Source organism: Ctenopharyngodon idella, chromosome 7, assembly GCF_019924925.1.
Source record: "Ctenopharyngodon idella isolate HZGC_01 chromosome 7, HZGC01, whole genome shotgun sequence".
Lineage (NCBI taxonomy): Eukaryota > Metazoa > Chordata > Actinopteri > Cypriniformes > Xenocyprididae > Ctenopharyngodon > Ctenopharyngodon idella.
This window is the reverse complement of record NC_067226.1, coordinates 29,335,954-29,359,525: the sequence shown is the minus strand read 5'-3', so window position 1 is coordinate 29,359,525 and position 23,572 is coordinate 29,335,954. Positions and strand designations below refer to the sequence as shown.

The 23,572-nt window shown below is 35.2% G+C and overlaps 1 protein-coding gene across 2 annotated transcripts in view; it reads right to left on the bottom strand.

The window, feature by feature from the left end:
- LOC127515496 (phosphofurin acidic cluster sorting protein 1-like) overlaps nucleotides 1-23,572 on the bottom strand; it is a 61,470-nt gene that overhangs the window by 5,322 nt on the left and 32,576 nt on the right. Inside the window, exons 2-23 of one of the 2 annotated variants that reach the window (XM_051899185.1) lie at nucleotides 16,154-16,241; nucleotides 15,552-15,641; nucleotides 15,345-15,470; nucleotides 15,122-15,266; nucleotides 14,912-15,000; nucleotides 13,972-14,049; nucleotides 13,586-13,645; nucleotides 13,187-13,347; nucleotides 10,649-10,742; nucleotides 8,173-8,253; nucleotides 7,697-7,818; nucleotides 7,427-7,556; nucleotides 6,785-6,889; nucleotides 5,508-5,614; nucleotides 4,849-5,003; nucleotides 4,007-4,117; nucleotides 3,685-3,787; nucleotides 3,510-3,552; nucleotides 2,340-2,382; nucleotides 2,071-2,209; nucleotides 1,436-1,674; nucleotides 64-183 (exon numbers count right to left, since the gene is read on the bottom strand). In XM_051899185.1, coding sequence (XP_051755145.1) covers nucleotides 64-183; nucleotides 1,436-1,674; nucleotides 2,071-2,209; nucleotides 2,340-2,382; nucleotides 3,510-3,552; nucleotides 3,685-3,787; nucleotides 4,007-4,117; nucleotides 4,849-5,003; nucleotides 5,508-5,614; nucleotides 6,785-6,889; nucleotides 7,427-7,556; nucleotides 7,697-7,818; nucleotides 8,173-8,253; nucleotides 10,649-10,742; nucleotides 13,187-13,347; nucleotides 13,586-13,645; nucleotides 13,972-14,049; nucleotides 14,912-15,000; nucleotides 15,122-15,266; nucleotides 15,345-15,470; nucleotides 15,552-15,641; nucleotides 16,154-16,241 — 2,429 coding nt within the window. Of the gene's footprint in view, nucleotides 1-63; nucleotides 184-1,435; nucleotides 1,675-2,070; nucleotides 2,210-2,339; nucleotides 2,383-3,509; nucleotides 3,553-3,684; nucleotides 3,788-4,006; nucleotides 4,118-4,848; nucleotides 5,004-5,507; nucleotides 5,615-6,784; nucleotides 6,890-7,426; nucleotides 7,557-7,696; nucleotides 7,819-8,172; nucleotides 8,257-10,648; nucleotides 10,743-13,186; nucleotides 13,348-13,585; nucleotides 13,646-13,971; nucleotides 14,050-14,911; nucleotides 15,001-15,121; nucleotides 15,267-15,344; nucleotides 15,471-15,551; nucleotides 15,642-16,153; nucleotides 16,242-23,572 lie in introns of both variants that reach the window. The other variant, XM_051899184.1, reaches the window with a different exon arrangement.

Sequence of the window (23,572 nt, the reverse complement as noted above, 5' to 3'; positions counted from 1 at the left end):
TTTTCTGCGTTACTATTTTGTCATTTAGCTGACAACAAAGTGGCTGTAATGAAGGTCTGGTACCTTTCAGGATGGTCTGCTGCTGTTTGGCGGAGCAGATGAGCCGGCTGATGCCCTCGATGACCTGACTCTTAGAGTCCATCTCCCTCTCTTTAGGTTTCTTTCCCAGGAAAATAGTGGGTACTGAAAAAAAGAGAGAGAGTAAGACATTATAGGGAGTATAGGTTTTCATGGTTTTCCCAGGAATATGAAGCAGCACAACTGTTTTCAACATTGATAATAATCAGAAATGTTTCTTGAGCATAAAATCAGCATATTAGAATGATTTCTGAAGGATCATGTGACACTGAAGAGTGGCATAAGGCATAATGATGCTGAAAATTCAGCTTTGATCACAGGAATAAATTACATTTTACAATATATTAAAATAGAAATCAGTTAATTTAAATTGTAATAATATTTCACAATATTACCGTTCATACTGAATTTTTGATCAAATAAATGGTGAGAATAAGATGAGAAAAGTAGTGTACATATATACATTTTATTTTTTATTAATAAATGAAAACCTAATTAAAATAACAAAATGATATAATTTATACACTCATACAAATGTATATGTAATTATTTTTTAAAGTTCATAGTTATTTTTTTAATGTATTTACTAATTTTGTTTTTGCTTTATCCCCCTTGTAATTTAGTTCTTTAAATATTTTCTATTGTACTACAACTCTGGTCTTAAGTGTGCTCACATACATTATATATATATATATATATATATATACATACATACATACATACACACACACACACACACACATACATACACATACACATTATATATATATATATATATATATATATATATATATATATATAAAAACCAAAAATTATTCAGACACTACATATAATTTTTTATATATTTTACTAGTGGGTGCAGGACACTATAGTTCATTTATGTAAGTGAGGATAGCAAAATAAAGTAAACTGTGACATATTATACCCAAAAATTCTTCATACAGCGGACTACCAGTAAAATTGATAAAAATTTGGGACCAAAAATTATTCCGACACTTTGACCTGACCATGTTTTGCTTAAGTGTTATCTGACATAATTAAGATTAATTTTTTCTGACACAGTTTAACTCTGAGATCTTGTCATATTTTATAACCATTTTTTTAAACTATAGTGAATAAACTGAATTAATGAATGAAATGTTCAAGGTGTCTGAATAAATTTTGGTTTGACTGTATATATATATATATTTTATTTTATATTTTACTTTTATTTAGCCACCTGTGTTGCATGGCGAACAAAAACATTGTCACAATTTGTACTAAAGTGAATTAAAGTTTGTCAAACACTTTCAGTACTGAGCAAACATGATCTTCTAGATGCTACGAACGGTCATCGGCTTCATCACAGCCTGTTTACCTTTCTTGTTCTTCTCTTTGGTGACCACCGTCATGGCCATAGTGTTGACGGGCGCCTGTGGCTCGCTGGCTCCGCCTCCTGGCAACCGGCTGACCTGCAGGGACCAGAAGGCGCTTTTCAGAGTGTTCTTACAGCCGGTGTCTCTCCTCTCGCCTTCTCGACGCTTCTCAGCCAGAGACGCCAGCCAGTAATCCACCTGCAGACCGATGGCGTCCACCCCGTGAGACATGCTGGGACTCCTGAGACACACAGAGCAGATGAAATCACATTAGAGAAGCCAGAAACTGAGCTGTTCTGAATATCATAGCAGTCTGACTGTTAAATTATATTTCTAGGTATTATAGCACCAAGAATCCCTGTGGAAAAATCCAGCCAAATGGTGGCAGAGCTGGTTTACTGGTCTGAGCTGGTTTTAAAGGTTGATTCGCTGGACCTCCAGGTGGTGGGTTAACAGCAAAACAAAAAAAAACTAAAAAACTCAGCTTGACCACCTTTATCCTGCATGACCTGGTTTCACCAGCAGGGATTACCAAGTCATTCGTGAAACCTTGTGACGGTACAAATTCCCTCAACAATCTGAAACGCAATGCATGAGCGAAGTCATGTGTTCTCTGACACAGCGACTGGACACTCACCCTTGCACAGCCAAACCGCCGCCCATGGACGGAGAGGAGGGGGGCGTGGCTGTCTCTTTAAGACTGGCAGGTGACCCGTGAGAGGGTGGAGACGTAGAGGGGACGGCTAAACTCACAGCCACGCCCTCTTCTAAGTCGCCTAGGAAACAGAGATGGACACATTGTGAGCTTTTGTGTGTCATAAAATAAACATGCCAATGTCACACACATGAAAAGCCACACACAGAGTTAAAAGCAATCAGTGCTTTAGTCTCCATGGAAACACACACCTGCTGATGATTGGCCAGGCTCAATCAAACCCACTTTCACCACCTGTGAGACACCAACAGATCCAAACAAATAAATAGAGAGACAGACACACAGAAAAATAAAATAAAATAAAATAAAATAAAATAAAATAAAATAAAATAAAATAAAAAGGTAAGAAAAGAGAGAAAATAAACTCCAGGGGAAAATATTAGCCCACAAGAAAGTTAATTTTTGATAAATAAATGTATTAGGCAAAAACTCAAATATACATGTATTTTAATTAATCAATGCTAAATGCAATATTATTGCTAGCAAGAAATACTTATGGGTGAATAAAATAAAATAAAATAAAATAAAATGATACAAGGTAAAATCAAATAAATAAATTCCAGGGGCAAATATCAGCCCACAAAAAAAAAAAAAAAAAAAAAAAAAATTATAATAAAATAAAATTAAATAAAATAATAATAATAATAATAATAATAATAATAATAATATTCGACACATAAATTAATTGTAATGAGTGATATGTGCGTTGTTTGCAACAAATATACAAGGCAAAACCTCAGAATAATTTCATTGTCATAGGTCAAATATACATGTATTTTAATTAATCAATGCTAAATGCAATATTATTGCTAGCAAGAAATACTTATGGGTGAATAAAATAAAATAAAATAAAATAAAATAAAATAAAATAAAATAAAATGATACAAGGTAAAATAAATAAATTCCAGGGGCAAATATCAGCCCACAAAAAAAATAATAAAATAAAATAAAATAATAATAATAATAATAATAATAATATTCGACACATACATTTATTGTAATGAGTGATATGTGCGTCGTTTGCAACAAATATACAAGGCAAAACCTCAGAATAATTTCATTGTCATTAGGACAAATATACATGTATTTTAATTAATCAATGCAAAATGCAGTATTATTGCTAGTAAGAAAAACATGGTTGAATAAAAATAAATAAATAAATAAATAAAATAAAATAAAATAAAATGATAAAAGGTAAAAAAAGAAAGAAAAGAAATACCAGGGGCAAATATTAGCCCACAAAGAAAAGTTAATTTTCGATAAATACATTTATTTTAATGAATGACATTTGTGCTGTTTGCAACAAATATATAAGGCAAAAACTCTAGTAAGCAAAACTTATGCTTATTTTTCCTACTCACCCCAATGAACGGAATGAATTTCTGATAGGAATCTTCATCCCTCCTGCAAGAGGAAGAGATAATTTAATTCAAAGGTGCCGCAGTGGCTGTCATGGGATATTAACCTGCGTCTACAGTATCAAATCATCTCCAGGTTTAATGAAAAGCTTGTGAAGGAATGAGACAGAGGTCGTACGTTCTGTGTTTGCAGGTCAGCATGGCCTCAGCGATGGGCAGCTGGTGTGTGAGAGCCGCTCCGCTGATGTACTGAGCCACACGAGCCGCGACGTCCACCGAATCTACAGAGAAACAGTCACATGAACAACTTACAATACACAGTCATGTGTGTGCTGTTGTGTTAAACACGCTGCTGTTTGTAATGGATCATAAATTTCAAACACATTCAGAACAGCAGTATGAATGCTTACAGCTTAACCTGCACAAGCTGTAATAGCATTCTCCTCATATTACCCAGAAAACAATGCTGTGTGTGTGTGTGTGTGTGCGCGCGAGCGCACCTGTCTGCGGCGGCTCTGATCGGTTGAACAGGTCTCTCCACGCTCCGTCCAGGAAGGCTGCGCTGTAGCGGTTGTCAAGGGCACCCAGGTGCTTAGCAACAGGATGAGAACCTGAACAGGTTTAGAAGAAAGAAAAAACAAACAGAAACACAGAGCTGAAATTAACATTCAGTGATATCAAAAAATAGAGATAGACCTAAGATAGATAGATAGATAGATAGACAGGTATCTATCTATCTATCTATCTATCTATCTATCTATCTATCTATCTATCTATCTCTCCGTCTGTCTGTTTATCTATCTATCTATCTATCTAACCGTCTATGTCTCTGTTTATCTATGTATATGTCTGTCTGACTATCTATCTATCCGTCTATCTCTGTTTATCTATCTCTCTGTTTATCTATCTATATGTCTGTCTGACTACCTATCTATCCGTCTGTCAATCTATCCGTCTATCTCTGTTTATCTATCTATCTATATCTGTCTATCTATCTATCTATCTATCTGTTTGACTATCTATCTATCCGTCTGTCTATCTGTTTTTCTATCTATCTATCCATCTGTCTCTCTGTTTATCTCTCTGTTTATCAATCTCTCTGTTTATCTATCTCTCTATTTATCTATCTCTCTATCTATCTATCTATCTATCTATCTATCTATCTGTTTATCTATCTCTCTGTTTATCTCTCTCTCTCTCTATCTATGTATGTATGTATATGTCTGACTATCTATCTATCCGTCTGTCTATCTCTCTGTTCATCTATCACTCTATCTATTTGTCTGTATGTATGTAATATATTCATTATTTCTTGATGATGTCATCAGTTTTGTTTTCTTACCCAGAGGCACGACCAGGAAGCGAATGTGATTGAGCCAATCAGACGTCTTGTTGGCCAGCTGAGTGACGAAGAACTGCAGCACCGAGCCCAGATAACTCTGACCCCCGACCACCGCCACCTTCACCGGCCGCGGCATCGATGAGTTACAGTTACAGCTGCACACAGACGGAGAGACGTCAGTCCATGCGTGTTCAAGATCAACAGATTTTGCTGTACTTTATGATTCACAGTCAGTGTTTTCCTTGCAAAAGACATGTTTAACCCAAGCGCTGTGCTGATTTTTTTTCACAGTGAAAAAGATGAAATATGCAACCGGACAGGTGAAAATTCATTCCTTTTTTTCCTCCAAAAAGTCAAACTTTTTCTTTGCTTGATGAAAAAAAAAAAAAACCTTGACAACATGTAAACACAATTGCTTTACTTTTTCTTTTTCATTCATTAATATTTATTTATATTGTAGTTTTCTTTCATTGCTCCATTCCAGAAGTGACGACATCTAAATTTTTTTTCCAAACAGATTGCATTTTGCTAGAATAAATGCTAAAAAGTTTGTTAGTATTCAAACTTAATGTCACACTGAATAGTGTCTGTAATTTGGTTTGCTTTGTCGCTTCACTCTTTGTAAACAGGCCGTAAAGGTTTCTGCATTTGTAACTTACAATTTCTGTATCCGTGTGAGAAGAGCCGAGAGAACGGCCTGAATCTCTGCACCAGAACACGTACAGACCACGGGATGCTTCTGAACCTGCAACTGCTCTGCAACATACTGCAAACACAGACAATTCAGATTTATGATTAGAGTTTGCTTTTTTACATTGTTTACATACAGTATGCATACACATACACAAAAGTTGAGGCAGTAAGACTTTTCAAAGAAATTCATATTTTTATTCAGCAAGGATGCATTAATGATCAAAAGTGACAGTAAAGACATTTATAATGTTACAAAAGATTTCCATTTAAAAAATGCTGTTATTTTGAACTTTCTATTCATCAAAGAATCCGGAAAAAAAATTTCCACAAAAATATGAAGCAGCACAATTGTTTTCAACATTGATAATAATCAGAAATGTTTCTTTAGCAGAAAATAAGCATGTTAGAATGATTTCTGAAGGATCATGTGACACTGAAGAGTGGAGTAATGATGCTGAAAATTATATAGGAATAAGTTACATTTTACAATATTTTCACATAGAAAATACTTTAAAATGTAATAACATTTCAAAAAACGACTGTTTTTACTGTATCTTTGATCAAATAAATGCAGCCTTGGTGAGCAGAAGAGACTTCTTTCAAAACATTTTAAAAATCTTATCAACCCCAAACTTTTGAATGATAGTGTGTGTACAGTTGCACTAATAAACTATTTTATTTAGTGGAAGAATTGTTGATTGTGTTAATTATTACTAATAAATGTACTTGTTCACTGAACATTGGTGTTATATACCAATGTTGTGGCTGTTTTATAGAGTAATAAGCCATAAAAGTTGTGCATTATGACAATTTTTTCCACATTGCACTATGCCTAAGAACACCACTTAACCACAGTAAAATTCACTGTAAAATATGTTTTATAGCTTTAATACACAATATAGCCATTTAGGACAATCTGCTTCAGTTAATGCTCACACACACACACTGGTTTCCATATTTTATGGGGACTTTCCATAGACATAATGATTTTTATACTGTACAAACTGTATATTCTATCCTCTAACCCTAAACCTACCCATCACAGAAAACATTCTGCATTTTTTTTACATTTTTCAAAAAACTTTTTGTATGATTTATAGCTGTTTTCTTCATGGGGAGCAAAAAGAAAAATGTCCCCACAAGGTGAAAAATGACTGGTATTACTATCCTTGTGGGGACATTTGGCCCCCATATCATAGGGAATATCAGGTACACAAACACAAACACACACACACTTGTGTACCTGTCCTTGCCAGTCTGTGCCATTGATCAGGATGAGACTTTCAGGAAGAGCAGCATCAGATAACAGAATCTGATTCAACTGATCATACACGGCCTTCCTGAGAACCTGCACACACACACACACACACACACACACACACACACACACACACACACACACACACACACAGAGGGATGAGTCAGCCGAACATGAATAATTCACAGTGACTCTGCAGAACAAGATGAAACACTGCATTAACATTCTTTATTTAAACCACAGAAATGAATGAGAAATGAGAGAGAATCCGAGGAGAACCGCGTTTAGAGAAAGACCCCATTTACACCAGCACTGAACACCAGGATAAACAGTAGGGCTGGGTTGAAAATGTTAATTTCTCATTTTGATGAACCGATATCGATTCTTAAATCCTAAGAATCGAACTTTAGTCTACGATGTTTTCAGTTGATGCATAAACAGAAACATTATTTGTAGCACTATTTTGACATGAAAATTGACGTAATGTACCTGATAAATATCCAAATGTATCAAGACCGGATTAAATCGAATCGGGACAGGAGCTGAATCAAATTTCAAGCTACTGAATCAAAATCAAACGCAAGTGTGACATTTGTGTTGTAGTAAACTGAGTCCAAGCGCTGTTACCTGTGTGCTGTGTCCAAGCTCAGGTGATCTCTCACTGTCGGAGCTGTTGGTGCGTTCGCTCAGCGGTTTGGAGAGCTGACGATCTTTCACAGGAGTGTTTCGCTTACGGGGTGTGTGTCCTCCATCCAGCCTACAACACACACACACACACACACACACCATCATTTCTATGTGTTTTCTGACTGTCAATCTAGATCAAACCTGCTTGGTAAATATTTCAGACAGACATGATATTACAGTAGATAGCTAGGTGTATGTTGGTGATCTGACCTGGGTGACGGTATGGACTGAATCTCATTCTTGCTGGTTTTTAAGGGTGTACGTGGTTTTTCAGCCACAGACACTGTTATACAGGGGCCGACGTCAGTGAACAACTCCTGATCATTCAGCTCCTACAGACACACACATATTCAACACAAAAGAGCATTGAAACATAATACCCAAAAGAATTCAAGTTTTGCAAGTGAGCATAAATATACATTGAGCCCAGAAGTATTTGGACAGTGTGTAAATGGGACGTCTTTATGAATTTTGCTCAATGGCTTTGAATCAACTGGTGTTTTAAAGTGTAATAAACACCTTTTTGTCAAATGTTTTGCTTGAAAAGTGTGCTTGTACTATCTTTCTGTAAAATAAAAAAAGTGACATTTAATTTGATTTTTTTTTTTTCAGAAATAAATGTAAATATATGCATACTTCAGACTGCAGAAATGTTTTTGGTGCGGCTGTATATTTTTGTGTCTCACCAGCGTGTCCGTCTCAGACAGCGGCTCGTCCAGGTTACGGCTGCGTGAGTGTTTGAGTTTATCTGACGGTGGCTGATCCCCCTGCTGGACATACACAGGAACGACAATCACAAACACCTTACACATAAACCTACTAAACACTCACAAACAGGGCCTAAAATAAACACTCGCCAAGCGCCAAATGCAAATAATAATCGGCAATGGGGAGTATATGAAACGGTGTGGCTGGTAACATTTTTATGAATTCTAACAATACAATATTGTGAGAGCATGAACGTGAATGACGTTTGCGACAGATGATGGGCCAGCGTGCATAGTCAGGATTTAAGCCTTGCCACTTTAAATATTCAAGCGCAAGAAGATGTGAAAGGGAACTCAATTCGTTACTCGCACGATGCATGGGAAGTTTAAACATCCGAAGCGCGAACCCAAAAAGCTGCGTGCTAAATTGAGCTCTCTTTCATGTCTTTTTGTGCTTGAACAGATAAATTTACACAAAATTATGTCTAAAAATGCCTGTCTCGGTGAGTATCCTAATAAACACAGTCATGTATAAAATGAACAAACAGTTGAGAAAGAAAACACATGTGTATGTATCAGTATATTGGATCTGTGCATTGATTCTTAAAGTGACAGCAGCCTAATATACCTGCTGCTGTCTGCATTTTTAATGTTAAAAACACTCACTGCTCTTGACTGAATAACTTTTGTATCTTTAATAAGGATTAATCTCTGTTTAATTTATACAGTGAAGACTATGCAGTGTTATTTTACATTTGATTAGCGTACTTTTTTTTATTTTCTGTACCTGAAAATTGTGAATTTTCACTGGTACCTAAAATTTTGTTTTTTTGCAAAAACCGTTTCATGGCTGGTAGATTTTCTTAAGTCACTGGCCATTGGCAGATGTGGCAAAAGTTTTAGGCCCTGCTCACAAACCAGTAAACAGACACACAACATCACATCTGAGCTGTCGGTCTTTCATTTGGATGTGCCTGGGGCAGGTTCTGCATTTTAGGCTGAATGTTCTGGACTGCGGCCTGTAAACTGCCGATCCCTGGCAGATTTCAGCCCGAACCTCCACACCTCAGAGCTGGACATTAATAGACGTCACGGCAGTGATCAACTCATCCTTTAACGCCAGAGCTGGCATCCTGCTTCTAATTCACTGCAATTTTCATATTTTAAAATGTATGTCAGTTTACTCACTGAATTTCTTCTTTATTTTTTATTCCCTACATTTATTCAATATCTCTGCCTGTCCATCTATCTGTTCTCAAGTTTTTGAAGGTCAATACTAGTCATTCATTTTATTTGCGCCATTTTTAGTGATACTCAGAGTTGAGATAGACAGAAAATTGAACCGTTTTCTACAGTACTAGTGGTCTACATCAAACTAAAATAAAATATTTAAAAAATACTAATCTATCTATCTTGTATATATTAGTGATTTAATAAAATACAATCTAAAAAAATATATATTGGTAACACTTTACAATTAGGATTCATTTCTTAACTAACAATGATAAATAATTTTACAGCATTTATTAATCTTGGTTAATGTTAATCTCGACATTTACTAATACATTTTTGTGATCAGAGTTGTATCTGTTAACATATGTTAATTCAACTGTGGATATATTGCTCATTGTTAGTTCATGGTAACTAATGTAGTTAACTAATGTTAAAAAAAATTAACCCCTTTTGTAAAGTGTTACCAAAGTATGTGTTAAAATAAAAAAATGTTAAAATATAACAAAAATATAGACACAGGTAGACAGAAAATGGTGAGAACAACCCCTTTCCTACAATCCTAGTGGTCTACATCAAACTAAATATAAATAATTTTATATATATATATATATATATATATATATATATATATATATATATATATATATATATACACACACTAATACAAATATAACAAAATGGTTATATGTTAAAAACAAAGTATAAAATATACTATGAAAATAGTAGTTTGGTGTCATATTTTTAAAGTTTTAATTAATTGTTTAAATGTTCCTTTAAATCACTGAAAGAAATTCATTCTGATGGTGACTCAGTAACTGCTCTGAGTGATTCATTGTGTTCATTCAGAAAATGATTCATCAGAATGATATAAAAAGCACCAAAAAAGTGACAAAAAGGGCCTTCAGTGCCTTCAAAGGAAGTGTTGTCAGATACTTCAGTTAACTGTCGTTACGGAGAGAGAAGACTACTTTAAGACTAATGCATATTACCTTATAAATGTTTTGATGTTAAAATACTTTCTTCCATTTCAGTTTAATAAACAGAGTCATGCTTTGCATTCTTTTTACATGCATGCGTGTTGAGCTTTCAAAACATCGCTCAGTCCAACATGTCATCAGTTTTAGGCGTGAGCGTTCAGGAAATCTGGTTGAAAATCATTTTGTTTTGCAATGACATTTCCTGATGCTAGAGGCACAGAAACTCTTGAGTGTTTGTTACTCACGGGGCTGAAGTGGTCTCGGCTCAGACTGCCTTTACTGTTCAAACTGCCGATCTCCGTCTGAGAGCTCGACTGGGACATTCCCTCAAAGAACGGCCTGCAAAACACACACGTACAAAGACAGAGAACAAGATTTGTTAAAACATAAATAAAAAAGATTGTGTAATTTTAACACAGCCCTGGCAAAGCTGCTCGTCTCTCATTTCTGTGTTCTTTACTTAATGCTACACGAAAAAACATCTGTCTGTGATCTTTTTAAATGACGCACAAAGATCAAAGCACATAAGTCATATATCAGTAAACACTTCTTCATTCTCAGTTCAAATAAATGTAAAATATACTCCAGCTTTTTGAAGATTTCTCACTCAGTGGAAAACAGCCTTAAAAGTGTACATACAAAAATGAAACACCAGACGATAGACAACATTAATCACACAAAGCTATCATAAAATATGAAACAGACGTCATTTGATCTCCTTTGTTCATGCCTTAATCTTCCCAATGCATTCAAAATCTGCAAACTCCCTTTGATTCAGTGTTATTCCACTATTATTTATATACTATTATAGCATTAATTAATATATTGAATTGTCTTTCAATTTTATATTTTCAGTTTTCATTTTCATTTTAGTAATTTTGTTATGGGCTTTTGTCATTTTTATTAGTTTTTTTTATTTTTTTATATTTAGCTTTCATTTATTTTTATTTCAATTTAAGTACTTATTTTATTTCAGTTGTTGCCAATGCAACATTTAGAATTTAAACTTAAGTTTTATATTTTATACTCCAACTTTAATAGTTTCACTGTTGTGATTTACTGTAAGTCATGAATGTTTTAGATGACTACATTTTTAGTCTTTTAAAATTCATAATTTAAATGTTTTCATCTAAACCTTACACACTTACACTCTAAAAAAATGACTGTAAAAACAAAACAAAAAATTATACAGTAAAAGTACCATTTTCCATTGAAACAGTAATATACTATAAAAACAATTCTGGGTAATATTTGTTGTTTTAAGGCTACTTTCTCGAAAACGACAAATAATATTACCCAGAATGCATTGTAATATACACTACAGAATGCATTGTAATATACAGAAGTAATATACTGTAAAAACAATGCATTCTGGGTAACATTTGTCATTTTCGAGAAAGTAGCCAATAGGTTACTTTCTCAAAAACGACTAAAGATTACCCAGAATGCATTGTTTTTACAGTATATTACTGTTTCAATGGAAAACAGTATTTTACTGTGTAAATTTGTTTCTTTTTTAGTTATTTTTTAGAGTGTATTGTAAATTATTAATAACTTTACTAGCATTCAAGCTACTTTATTAGTTTAGTAGCTACTAACATTAACAGCTGTTCATAAGTTACATTTTTGTGCATGTAAATAAAAATGTTATTGTTTAATTTTAATTTCAAAGTTGCAAAATTCTTAGAAATTTCGAGACACGAACTACAGCTAAACCAGTGTGATGCATGTAAAAATGCATTTTTAGCATTATTTAGAATACATTTTATATCCATATATAAAAGCTATAAGAACATATAACGCAAGTATTACTAGTATTAACTGAATTTAATTAAAGCTAAAATCATACTTTACCAGTGTTATTTTAGTATTATTTAAATACTATTATAGTTTTTTTTTTTTTTTTATATTTCTATTTATCTTTAATTTATTTTTTATTTCAGTTTTAGTTATATTAGTATGTCTACTTCAACATTTTGTAAGTGCCAAGGAAACATTTCTAATTTCTGGTTTTCATGCAATATTTATAATTTATTTAAGCTTTATTGCAATTAACAAAAATGATTTTAATAGTTTTAGTTAATAACAACACTGGCCAATAACAACAACACATCTTGTTTTTTGTTTGATGGAAGTAAGTCTTTAGGGCAACATGAGGGCAAAGAAATGATGACAAGTCTTAATTCGTAATTATATTCCTTTAACATCCTGAGTAAAAAAAAATAAAAAAGTACATCTGCAGTCTATGGACGACGCCTCAGATCAGAAGGAAGTCAGTGAATACTGAGAGACACTCACTGTGTCCGTAAACAGAAACACAACCGGCTGCTTTAACACAACATCATGAGGACATTATCAGCGACTAACTGTCATCATGATTGGCTGACTGAATCCTTAAAGCATTTAAGTAAACAGCAGTGTTTGTTTTTTAAATGGTTGCTAGAAAGCTGCAGGTTATGTGACAAGGACAGACAGCCTGATGTCACCAGCAGAGGGCGCCGCAGACAGACAGTCTGTACAGGTTTGGCTATACTTGTGAGTATTCACTTATATATTATGACATCCCACTAGTGAGGGCATTTTACTGGTCTTCACTAGTTGAAAAAGCTTTTAAATCGGCCATTTAAATCTAGTGTTTTGCACATGTTTCTTTGATGGGTAGGTTTAAGAGCAGGGATTGGGTTGGGCGATTTAAAACATTATTAATCTGATATAAAATCAATGGAAGTCTATGCAGTGTCCTCACTAATACAGTAAAACAAACGTCTGTGTGTGTGTGTTACCTCAGTTTGGGTTTGGGAGTGCTGAGGATGCTGTCTGTCTCCTCCATCTCTGGCCCGCTGTCGCTGGGGTTGTACATCTCCAGACTGTCGTAGAGTTCGTCCAGATCCTCCTCCACCTCCTGGATCTGCTCACGGGACACGTGCTCCAACCCGAAACCCACCTGCGTCACATCAACACATGCTTTCATTCACTTCCTTTAGATATAGGAATATTCCATACATGACAGCAGAGAGGTTCAGTCTCTTTGAGGGTGAGGTGAGAATGGAAAGGTGTTGGACTAAAAGCCAGAGGTGTTACTGACAACCAGAGTGAGAATGAACAGAAATAATAAGGTTAGAGGGCAGATCAGGTGTGATCACCATCATATTTCAGCAGGGATGGAAGGAACGAGACGTTACCTCATCTGACACCTTAAACCTCTTCAGCAGCGCCACAAACTTCTGCTTGATGTTGGGTTGCTGGAGAAATAAAAAAGGATTAAATATTTATAACACTATTCAGACAAAATACTGTGTAAAATCTGCCAGTCTAATGCTTGAAGTCATTAATCTGTGCATGCAGTTAAAAAGACAAAAATATTTCATGAAAATGTAGTCATTTACTCTCTGAAGGTCAGCAGGAGATAAAACAGGTGACGTTTTTTTTTTAATCTTTTAAAAAAGATAAAATGCTACAAAAGTGGCTTCTTTAATGGTAATGGTGTGTGTTAACTGGAGCTCAGCAAGGTCGTTCATATTCATTAGCACAGTCATGCAGTGTGAGTGTGTGTGTGTGTGTGTCTTACTCTCGTGATGGAGGCGTTGGAAGTAAGTTTGCGTCTGGGTTTCTTCTTCCTCACCTCATCCTCTTCATCATCTAGATACTGAGACATACACATACACACAACACATTAAACACTCATTGTATGTGTGCATTCATCAGCTCTTGAACTGCTAATAAATGCCACACTCACAACACGCACACACACGCACGTGCACACACGCACACACACACGCACACACACACGCACGCACACACGCACGCACACACACTCTCTCTCAAACACACACGCACGTATACACACACACACACACACACACCTCTCTCTCTTTCTCTCACACACACACACACACTCTCTCTCTCTCTCTCTCTCTCTCGCTCTCTCTCTCTGACACACACAAACACTGATACACACACATATATACACTCACTCACACACACACACACACACACTCTCTCTCTCTCTCTCTCTCTCTCTCTCTCAGACACATGACACATTTTTGCAAATGCATTTATGCAAATATTTATTTTTATAAAGCTATATGCAAATTATGTCATGTTCTGGCTTGTTTATTAGTCTACGGAAATATGTCTAAACAGAAAAAAAGGAGCATTATTAGTAAAAAAAAAAGTTACATGATATAATTTGAAAATATTTATCTAAAAATAATTTCTTAATTTTTTTATTTATTACAATTAATTGATTAAAAATATGTAATTTTTTATTCATTTATTAAAATGTATTAATTCATTAAAATGTAAAAAAAATTATTTAAAACCATTTTAATTTTTTTTTTATATTTTATGTATTACAATTAATTTCTTAAAATATTTTACATTTAAAAAAATAATTTAGTAGTTTTTTTTAATTTATTAATTAAAAACAAATTCAATTTTACAATATGTATTTCAAAATTAATTAATTTATTAAAAATGAATTCATTGATTTAACACAGTTCACCTACATGATGTACGGGATCGTCGCTGCCCTCCTGCTCAGACGAGTAACTCTCCTCCTCTTCCTCTGAGTAGTTATCGATATCTGGAGAACGATCTGAGCACAAGAAAACAATAGAGAGAGGTGAGTGTGAGAGAGAGAGAAAGAAGAAACCTGTAAAAGAGCTGTACACAGTGAACTCACAGATTACAGTCACATCAGTAAACTCCTCACTCACCGTTCATCTTGGCTTTGGGTCCCTCGTGATCGATGGGCTGACTGGACAGCGAATAAACTCTGATCTCGGCCACCGGGACGGACACTTCTTTCAGCTGACTGTGCAAACCCAGAACCTGAGCGCCCTCCGTCGGGTGCTGCATCACCTGACAACACCAACAATCATTGATTAGCAAACCAACCAATGAAACACAAAGAGTTGCAGCTGATTTGCGTTGGTTTACCTCAGCCATGTTGATGAGGCCGAGTGCGAGGGTTTTGTAGCCCAGGATGGTTCTGTTCTTGTATCTCTTCCTCCTCTGCAGCATGATCTGAAGCTTGTTGGCGTCTCGTTTCAGGAAGTGAGGATACTGAGAAGCAACAACATTTCTGAGTATTTGATTTACGGAATATGGACATGATTCTGTTAGAAAGATCTTTCGGTCACCCACCTGTAAGGAGAAGGTGAGCTGCAGGTCTGTTTCCGTTTGGCCGGTCGATGGCAACAGGATTTCATTGGAACGAAGGATACGCTTTGAGCCCTGAGAGAGAAACAGAGAGCAAGAGGGGACAGATGGTGAATAAACATCATTAGACAGAGGAAAGCTTTTGGTCTTTAAAATCTACATAAGAATAATGATAATGGCAATAATGAGCTGGCTTTCTGACACAGAACACAGAAGCGCTGGACATAAACAGTGTATGAGAATGACACAGAAGAGAAGATATTGTTGAATAAAGTCATTATTTTTGTTTTGTTTTTGCGCACAAATGTATTCTCGTCGCTTCATAACATTAAGGTTGAACCACTGTAGTCACATGGATGATGTCTTTAGTACCTTTCTGGACCTTGAAAGTGGTTGATAAATTGCTGTCTATGGAGGAGTCATATACCTCTCGGATTTCATCAAAAATATCTTAATTTGTGATCCGAAGATGAATGGGTGGTAATTGGGTGAGTATTGAGTAATTAATGACAATTTTCATTTTTGGGTGAACTAACCCTTTAAGTTTCATGTTGAATTTAAGAAGAACAAGTGAACGAATAAATCACCTGGAGTTTGACAGCGATGACCACGGACGTCAGATCTTTATCCAGCTCCTTCAGCATGACCAGCTTCTTCAGAGTCAGATTAAAGAGCCTGCGAACACACAATTCAATCCACAATTAAAAAATGTGTCAACAACATTGGATGGCAAATGAAACAGCGGCAAACATGCAGAGAGAGACTATGAGAAACTGAATTAGTATCAATCAATTATAATGAGACTGATCTAGTTTTGTTGTGTTGTGAAGTAGTTTTATTGCGACAGGAATAACAGCACATAAATTAAAACGTATGTTATTTTTGTCTTGTTTTGAAGGGTCAGGGAAGGTTAGTGAGTGAATTATTTAAAGCGGCTCCTGAAATAGTGGCTCTTCCAACAAGGGCTGCTGCCATACGGATCAATAGCAATTTAAAACAGCTATTGACCAGATGACAATCATCAGACACGCGCGCACACACAACCTCAGGTGGGCGACGTGCATTTTCACACATCAGCATTCAATGCACCATTTATTTTAATACCAATCATGGAATTGTGTGAATTTAGAGGCATTTGTTTAAATTCCTCCATCTACCTCTACACACCCTCAGTCTCTCAGCCATTTCAAAAGGATTCGCAATTCATGCAATCACTTACTTTTGAGCATGAGACGGATATTAAGAAGTGCAGAAAGGAAGTACAGAACAAAAAATAAACAAAAAACAAATTGAACACCTTCCTCAGAGAGGAAAGATAGAGGAAAAACAACCAAAATCATATAAGACTGACAATATCAGCAGAGTGAAGATGATCAAATGAACATTTTATTATTATATATAAAGCATATATGTTTTCTGTTTATCGTGCTAAGACAGCTACTTGATGCCGAATGCCATTTTTGATAAAATGTTTCATATACATTAAAAAGGGACCTATTATGCCCTTTTACAAAGTTTTGATGTTTTTGAACTCTACTGGAATAGGTTTTTATGCTTGAATGTTCAAAAAACACATCATTTTTCACATATTTGACATGGTTGCAGCACCTCTTTTCCCAGTCTGTCAGTAACACTCTGTTTAGTTCCTGTCTCTATGAAGCCCCTCCTTCTGAAAAGCACAATGTGCTCTGATTGGTCAGCTGGACCGCTTTGAGCGTGTTTTAAAAACGTCACACCCCTTGCCGTGAGTTTCAAAACACTACTAACTCAACCAGGCCCCGCCCCTTTATTTTGCACATGCCTTTGGTGGGAATTAATTAAAGGAGGAATATTGTGACATGTTCGTTCCCAGAAGAACTCAAGACTACAGTCGAGGTGTTTCAGGGAGTTCAGAAACAGTGCGCACTGATATAGAGAATAACTCCCGCTGGAGGGACTTTGCGCTTTGGAACTTTGCAGCCCTTTTTCATGCTCAAACAGCAACATTACACATTAAAGAAAGTTGAACATGTAAACAAACATAAAAGGTCTCCTTTAAATATTTTTATTTTATTTTGATATTCATTATTTTATACTGTTACGAAGTAAAATCATTTGGTATGACATTCAAAATCAAAATATCAAATATGTTTTCATATTAAATGATGGGAATTAATTGTTTTAAATTCTAAATTAACTTTTGTTTGCATTAAGACAAAAATAGAAGAACTAGATTTTTGGTTTGGTTTGGTTTATTTGCACCAATATAAAATATATACAATAAAAACAAAAGTACAATCCATATACTGTGCAGGGAAAGGCAAAAAACGCAAAGGGCTTATTTAAAGCCTCCACCTAAACAACAACAAAAAAAACTAAATGTGAAATTAAAGAAAGAAAAAAAAAAACTAAATTATACATATATAAATGTATATAACTGCAACAAGTTAATTACAGCATGCATACATAATAATAATAATAATAATGGTAACACTTTACAATAAGATTCATTAGTTAACATTAGTTAACATGAACTAATAACGAACTGCACATACAGCATTTATTAATCTTTGTTAACGTTAATTTCAACATTTACTAATACATTATTAAAATCTTGTTATCATTAGTTAATGCACTGTCAACTAACATGAACAAACAATGAACAGCTGTATTTTCATTAACTAACGTTAACAAAGATTAGTAAATACAGTAACAAATGTATTGCTCATGGTTATTTCATGTTAGTTAATACATTAACTAATGTTTATCTAATGAACCTTATGGTAAAGTGTTACCAGAATAATAATGATATACTCTAGATCAACACACAGTGGAGTATGTGCAACAATACAGCATGACCTCAAGCACCTAATGAACCCACACGACTGCAGACCACTAAAATATGTCAAACACTCACAAAACAGATGATGCAACAGTAGTACACTAGACTGTTGACTCTGCATTGCATGTTTACCCCAGTGAGGCATCATTTAGCATTTTTTATCCAATTTTTTGTTAAATTTAAGAAAAAATCTATTATTTGATTAATTATATATACACATACATATATATATATATATATATATATATATATATATATTAGTATTATAGTATAATATATCATATAATATGCAGTCAAACCAAAATTTATTCAGACACCTTGAATATTTCATTCATTAATACAGTTTATTCACTATAGTTAAAAAAATGGTAATGAAATATGACAAGATCTCAGAGTTAAACTGTGTCAGAAAAAAATAATCTTAATTATGTCAGATAAAACATGGTCAGGTCAAAGTGTCTGAATAATTTTTGGTTCCAAATTTTTATCAATTTTACTGGTAGTCCACTATATGAAGAATTTTTGGGTATAATATGTCACAGTTTACTTTATTTTGCTATCCTCACTTACATAAATGAACTATAGTGTCCTGCACCCACTAGTAAAATATATAAAAAATTATATCTAGTGTCTGAATAATTTTTGGTTTGACTGATATATATATATATATATAACAAATATGATAATTAGGGTTTTCCTCTAATATTGTGATATTCAAATTTAATGTCAACACAACATATTCTATCAGTTGCTTTGAATTTTACACATGAATTGAGTGAACATGAATTTTAAACATCACGCTTATATGTTGTTGGGGGTTTTTAAATATAAATTTGTTTAATATAATTGAATTGTTTTTAATATAAATGTATTATATGTGTAATAAAGAATGTGTACTTAAAATTTCTAATTAAGATAATTTTATGATAAATTTTTACCCAAAAGGAAATTCGCCTGGAGTGCATGATCTTAAAGTGTTTATTGGAATATACCTTGCAAAAAATAACACATTATATGAACTGTATTCAAATTGAAATATTATAGCTGGAGCTTTACCTGTATTCATTCTACTAATAGACATATTTACGACAGTGATTATTGCTTAAGTTCACTTAGCTGTAAAGCTGCACAGGCAACACAGCGCAACATAAAAACCAGTGATGCAGCATTTGGTCACACTTCACCACTACTCGCTGGAAAAGCTAATGTTTTCAAACAGCTACTGAATAATGTTAGTTACGTTGCTACTTTTAGTCAGTCACTCCTCAACACTGACTTCAGCACACACTCAGGTCTAACATTCATCAGCCTCCGGTCATTATGCAACGGAAGCAAAATATTGTGACATCAGTGCTTAACAGGAAAGTCACAAGTATCCGTTGTGAAATGTACATTGCAAGAAAAGCAAAAACAACACTGCATCTGACAGCAGAGCAGAAAATCTCAGTGAAAACAGCATCCGTGAAGGTTGAATCGCAGCCTTGGTTGACGTCACAAGTTCAAGAACAATGACAGAGTCACGGACGACTAGAAACTCATGCTCGGTTACTCATCAGGATTTCAGGGCTTTTTTTAAATGCTTGGACAGCGAATGCTGCAGCTAAATGCATGTTATACAAGCACGGAAAGCAAACAGGGCTTTTAGCACGACGTCCTTAAGTAGGAACACGAGCGCAGCCAACTAAATTAATATTAAAGACCGACATCAGCTGGGAATTGAAGACATGTCCATTTCTGACAACAAGCATCAAGACAAACTCCTTGCATATTTAGCCGCAAGCTCCACATTAAACATGCTAAATAAAGACATTACACATAAAACATACAGCAGATGTATGTGCATTTCCGCACAACAAGCTCAAACCTCTCACACGTGAACCACACTGAACATTCGAGCTGGTTTCTTTGATTAATAATAAATGAACCTAACCGCTTCAGTGTGTGTAGATTGAACTCTTCGCATCTACAGGACGCCACACCTTTCACACAAGTTTATCTGCCATAAATCAGGTTATTACAGCAATAAAGCGGAAGATAACAGCTGCACAGGTTCATAAAGTCTTGATAGACGGCTACTGCAACCATATGCTTATTAAAATCATATAAACACAGCTTGACCTTCTTTCAATCTCATCTTAGATTACAGTGTTTAACGCTTCTAATGCACTTCTTATGACTTCTATTGTTCTTAAATTAAGATAAACACAATAGTTACACCTTAAATATTCTTAACACATATATTGGCATTTTTAGATTTAGAGGGGGATGAGAAATCAAATTTGCCTTGATCTTTTGATAAGAGGTCTTTGTACCATTAAAACACCCTGCAAGTTTCATAGCTTAAAACGTCCTCCTCATTATAAACAAAGCGTTTATTTAATCAAGTCCCAGAAACGGCTCGTTTGGATATTGCGGGATCTGTGACGTCACGGTCACAGTGATTCTGCCAAGTAATTCATGTTCCTGGATCAAAATTTCTGTCCAAAAACACAGTCCTAACCCTATCCCTAACCCTACCCATACTTATCCCTAAAATCCGAGGGAAATGATAAGTGAATAAAAATGGTGTAGAAACCCCTAACCACGGCTTTGTAAGCCATGATGTCACATGGGAAAATTTGCATATGACTGCCTCCAGAGCAAGACGTTGGTGAATAATTAACATCATCGCACCACAGGCCCCGCCCACTGGCATTCAGTCGCTTAAAGGCTGACATTTGCCTACAGTGAATGTGAGCGTCACGTCAAAAGCAAACAGATCCCATTATAATCTCTGACGCTGTCTACACTGGATACAGTACAGATGCGCGTTCAGTTTCTGACATACTCCGCGCACTTGCGTCTGTCGATAACAGGACAAATGGAAGAGTGAAAGAAAATTCACTTTGACATGTCCAGTTTAAACAGCTCATTTGCATCTTTTTACAGACTTCAGAAGGATCCCAGCATCGGTAACAAGTGGATGGTTTATTTAACGGCGTCGGAGGATTATATGTTTGTTCGAAGCATTTTGTTTTGTAAACAAGGCACAGTGTAATGAAGAGTTCGCAAAGAAACTAGCTGAAAGAGGAAGCAGCCAACTGTATTGGATCTGACAGCAGCTGCATCACAAACTGTAAGTAAATGATTTCATAATGCTTTGTCTGTAAATTACGGTTATATGTGGATGTTTTCAGAACACTTAATCACGTGCAATAACTTGCATTCTGCAAGATAAGACATTTATCAAACGCTTAGGCTCTGTTGCGCAACAAATCCTCCGCCATGGTCCTGTCAGTCATCTCGCCTTACACTCGTCACAAGCCCAGTGAACTGTAATTTCTGCTGCACTGTGTGCGACTCTGCAGACCTTTAAAATAGTATACAATTGAAGCAACATTATCCAACTGAATTAAACGGTTTTTATTTCTATAAAAAAGCAAAACGGCAGTGGAGGCGGTGCAATGGTGGGCACCGTAATGTAATGTAAACGTAGCCATGTCATGGTGATACTGCGATTTTAATTCACATTTTAATAAATCGCAAGATCTCTTGAAATGAGATCTCATCACACCCCTAGTTGTGCTGTTTCATATTTTTGTGGAAAATGACATTATTATGGACTCTCTGATGATTAGAAAGACCAAAAAGAAGCATTTATTTGAAATTGAATTAGAAATATTTTGTAACATTATAAATGTCTTTACTGTCACTTTTGTGAAATTTAAATGCATCCTTGCTGAATAAAACTAAAGCATTAATTTCTTAAAAAAATAAAATATCTTGCTGACCTCAAACTTTTGAGCACTAGTGAATGTTCTGTTAGTGTGGGCTTCATCTCGTCTCCAGCAGTCTGTCACTGAAGCTCCTCGAGGCCGAGCGTCTGTGGCCACACACAGAGGTCAAAGCCCCGGCCCGTAAAACTACAGCGGATGGTGGTTTGTCAAAACCCCTCTGCAGGGTGACAGTGTCCCTTCAGCTACAGCAACACATGCCATCAATCAAACGCAGCTGCCTTTGCGACCTGAACGCATGTTCTCTGCAAGCGTGCGTTTGCATGGCTTTGATTGGTTTGTAAACAATTTCAGGGGTGTGGAGACGAGATCTGATCGCTGTCTGGGTCAGTCATCAGATCTATGAATAACGTGCTTTAGAGGTCTGTGAGACAGTTTTGCTCGCTGTCATAAGACATTAAATGAACAGCACAGCAGTCGACAGAAGAAAACTCACCGGAGGGTTTGGAGGAAGAAATATGAAGCTTGTACTTTTGATAATCCGCTCACAAACATTTTTCAATAATAATACAAAACAAGAGCTGCACAGCTGTCCAAAAATGGCCTGCAGAAGTTGGACTAGATGGAGAAAATTCAGGTAATGCAGTATTGATGCAATTTAAAATAAATAAATAATATATAAATAAATAGAGTATTAAATATATATGTCAGTAAAAATAAATAAATAATTCCACAATCAATAAATAAATTAGAGATGCACCGATACTAAATTTCTCTGCCGAAACCGATATCCGATTATTCAGAATGATATTGGCCGTTACCGATAGTTTGTTTTTTCTTAAGGAAAATTATTAGATATAATAATTACACTCAAATAAAAACTGAAATGTATAAAACTTAGTATCACATAAGGTAGTTTTCATAAGCACTTGTCTTCATGGCAAATTTGCACAAACATATAATTAACAGTAAATAAGCTCCTCTCTAGTGTTTTTATATGTAGATAGCTAAGGAACTGTGAACATTGGAAAACATTCCTGAGGTAAATGTGACATGATGTGACATATTGTTCACAAGCTGTTTTATTGACGTCTTTCCGCGGTTGAAACACAAATAAAGTGATTACATGAGACATGATACATTCTGGTAAGTTGTACAATATATTTCAATATACCTTTGATGTTCATGCATGTTTTTCGAGATATAACTTGTATTGAAGAGAAAGAAAAGACTCGCGCTCAGCGCTGCCGCCTGAACTGAGGCATTACAGCGATCTGACGCGTCACATTTAAGAGCGTCAAAACGCCATTTATTGTTTGAATTTCATGATAAAACGGACAGAACTGAAACTTTAATTCTCATCAGAAGTAATAAAGCACAAATCTTTTTGCGATTATTGGATGGGAGGCGCTACAAATAATATTTGATGTAGGAAAAAAAGAAACGCAGACCTGGCAACCCTGGCTTGAACT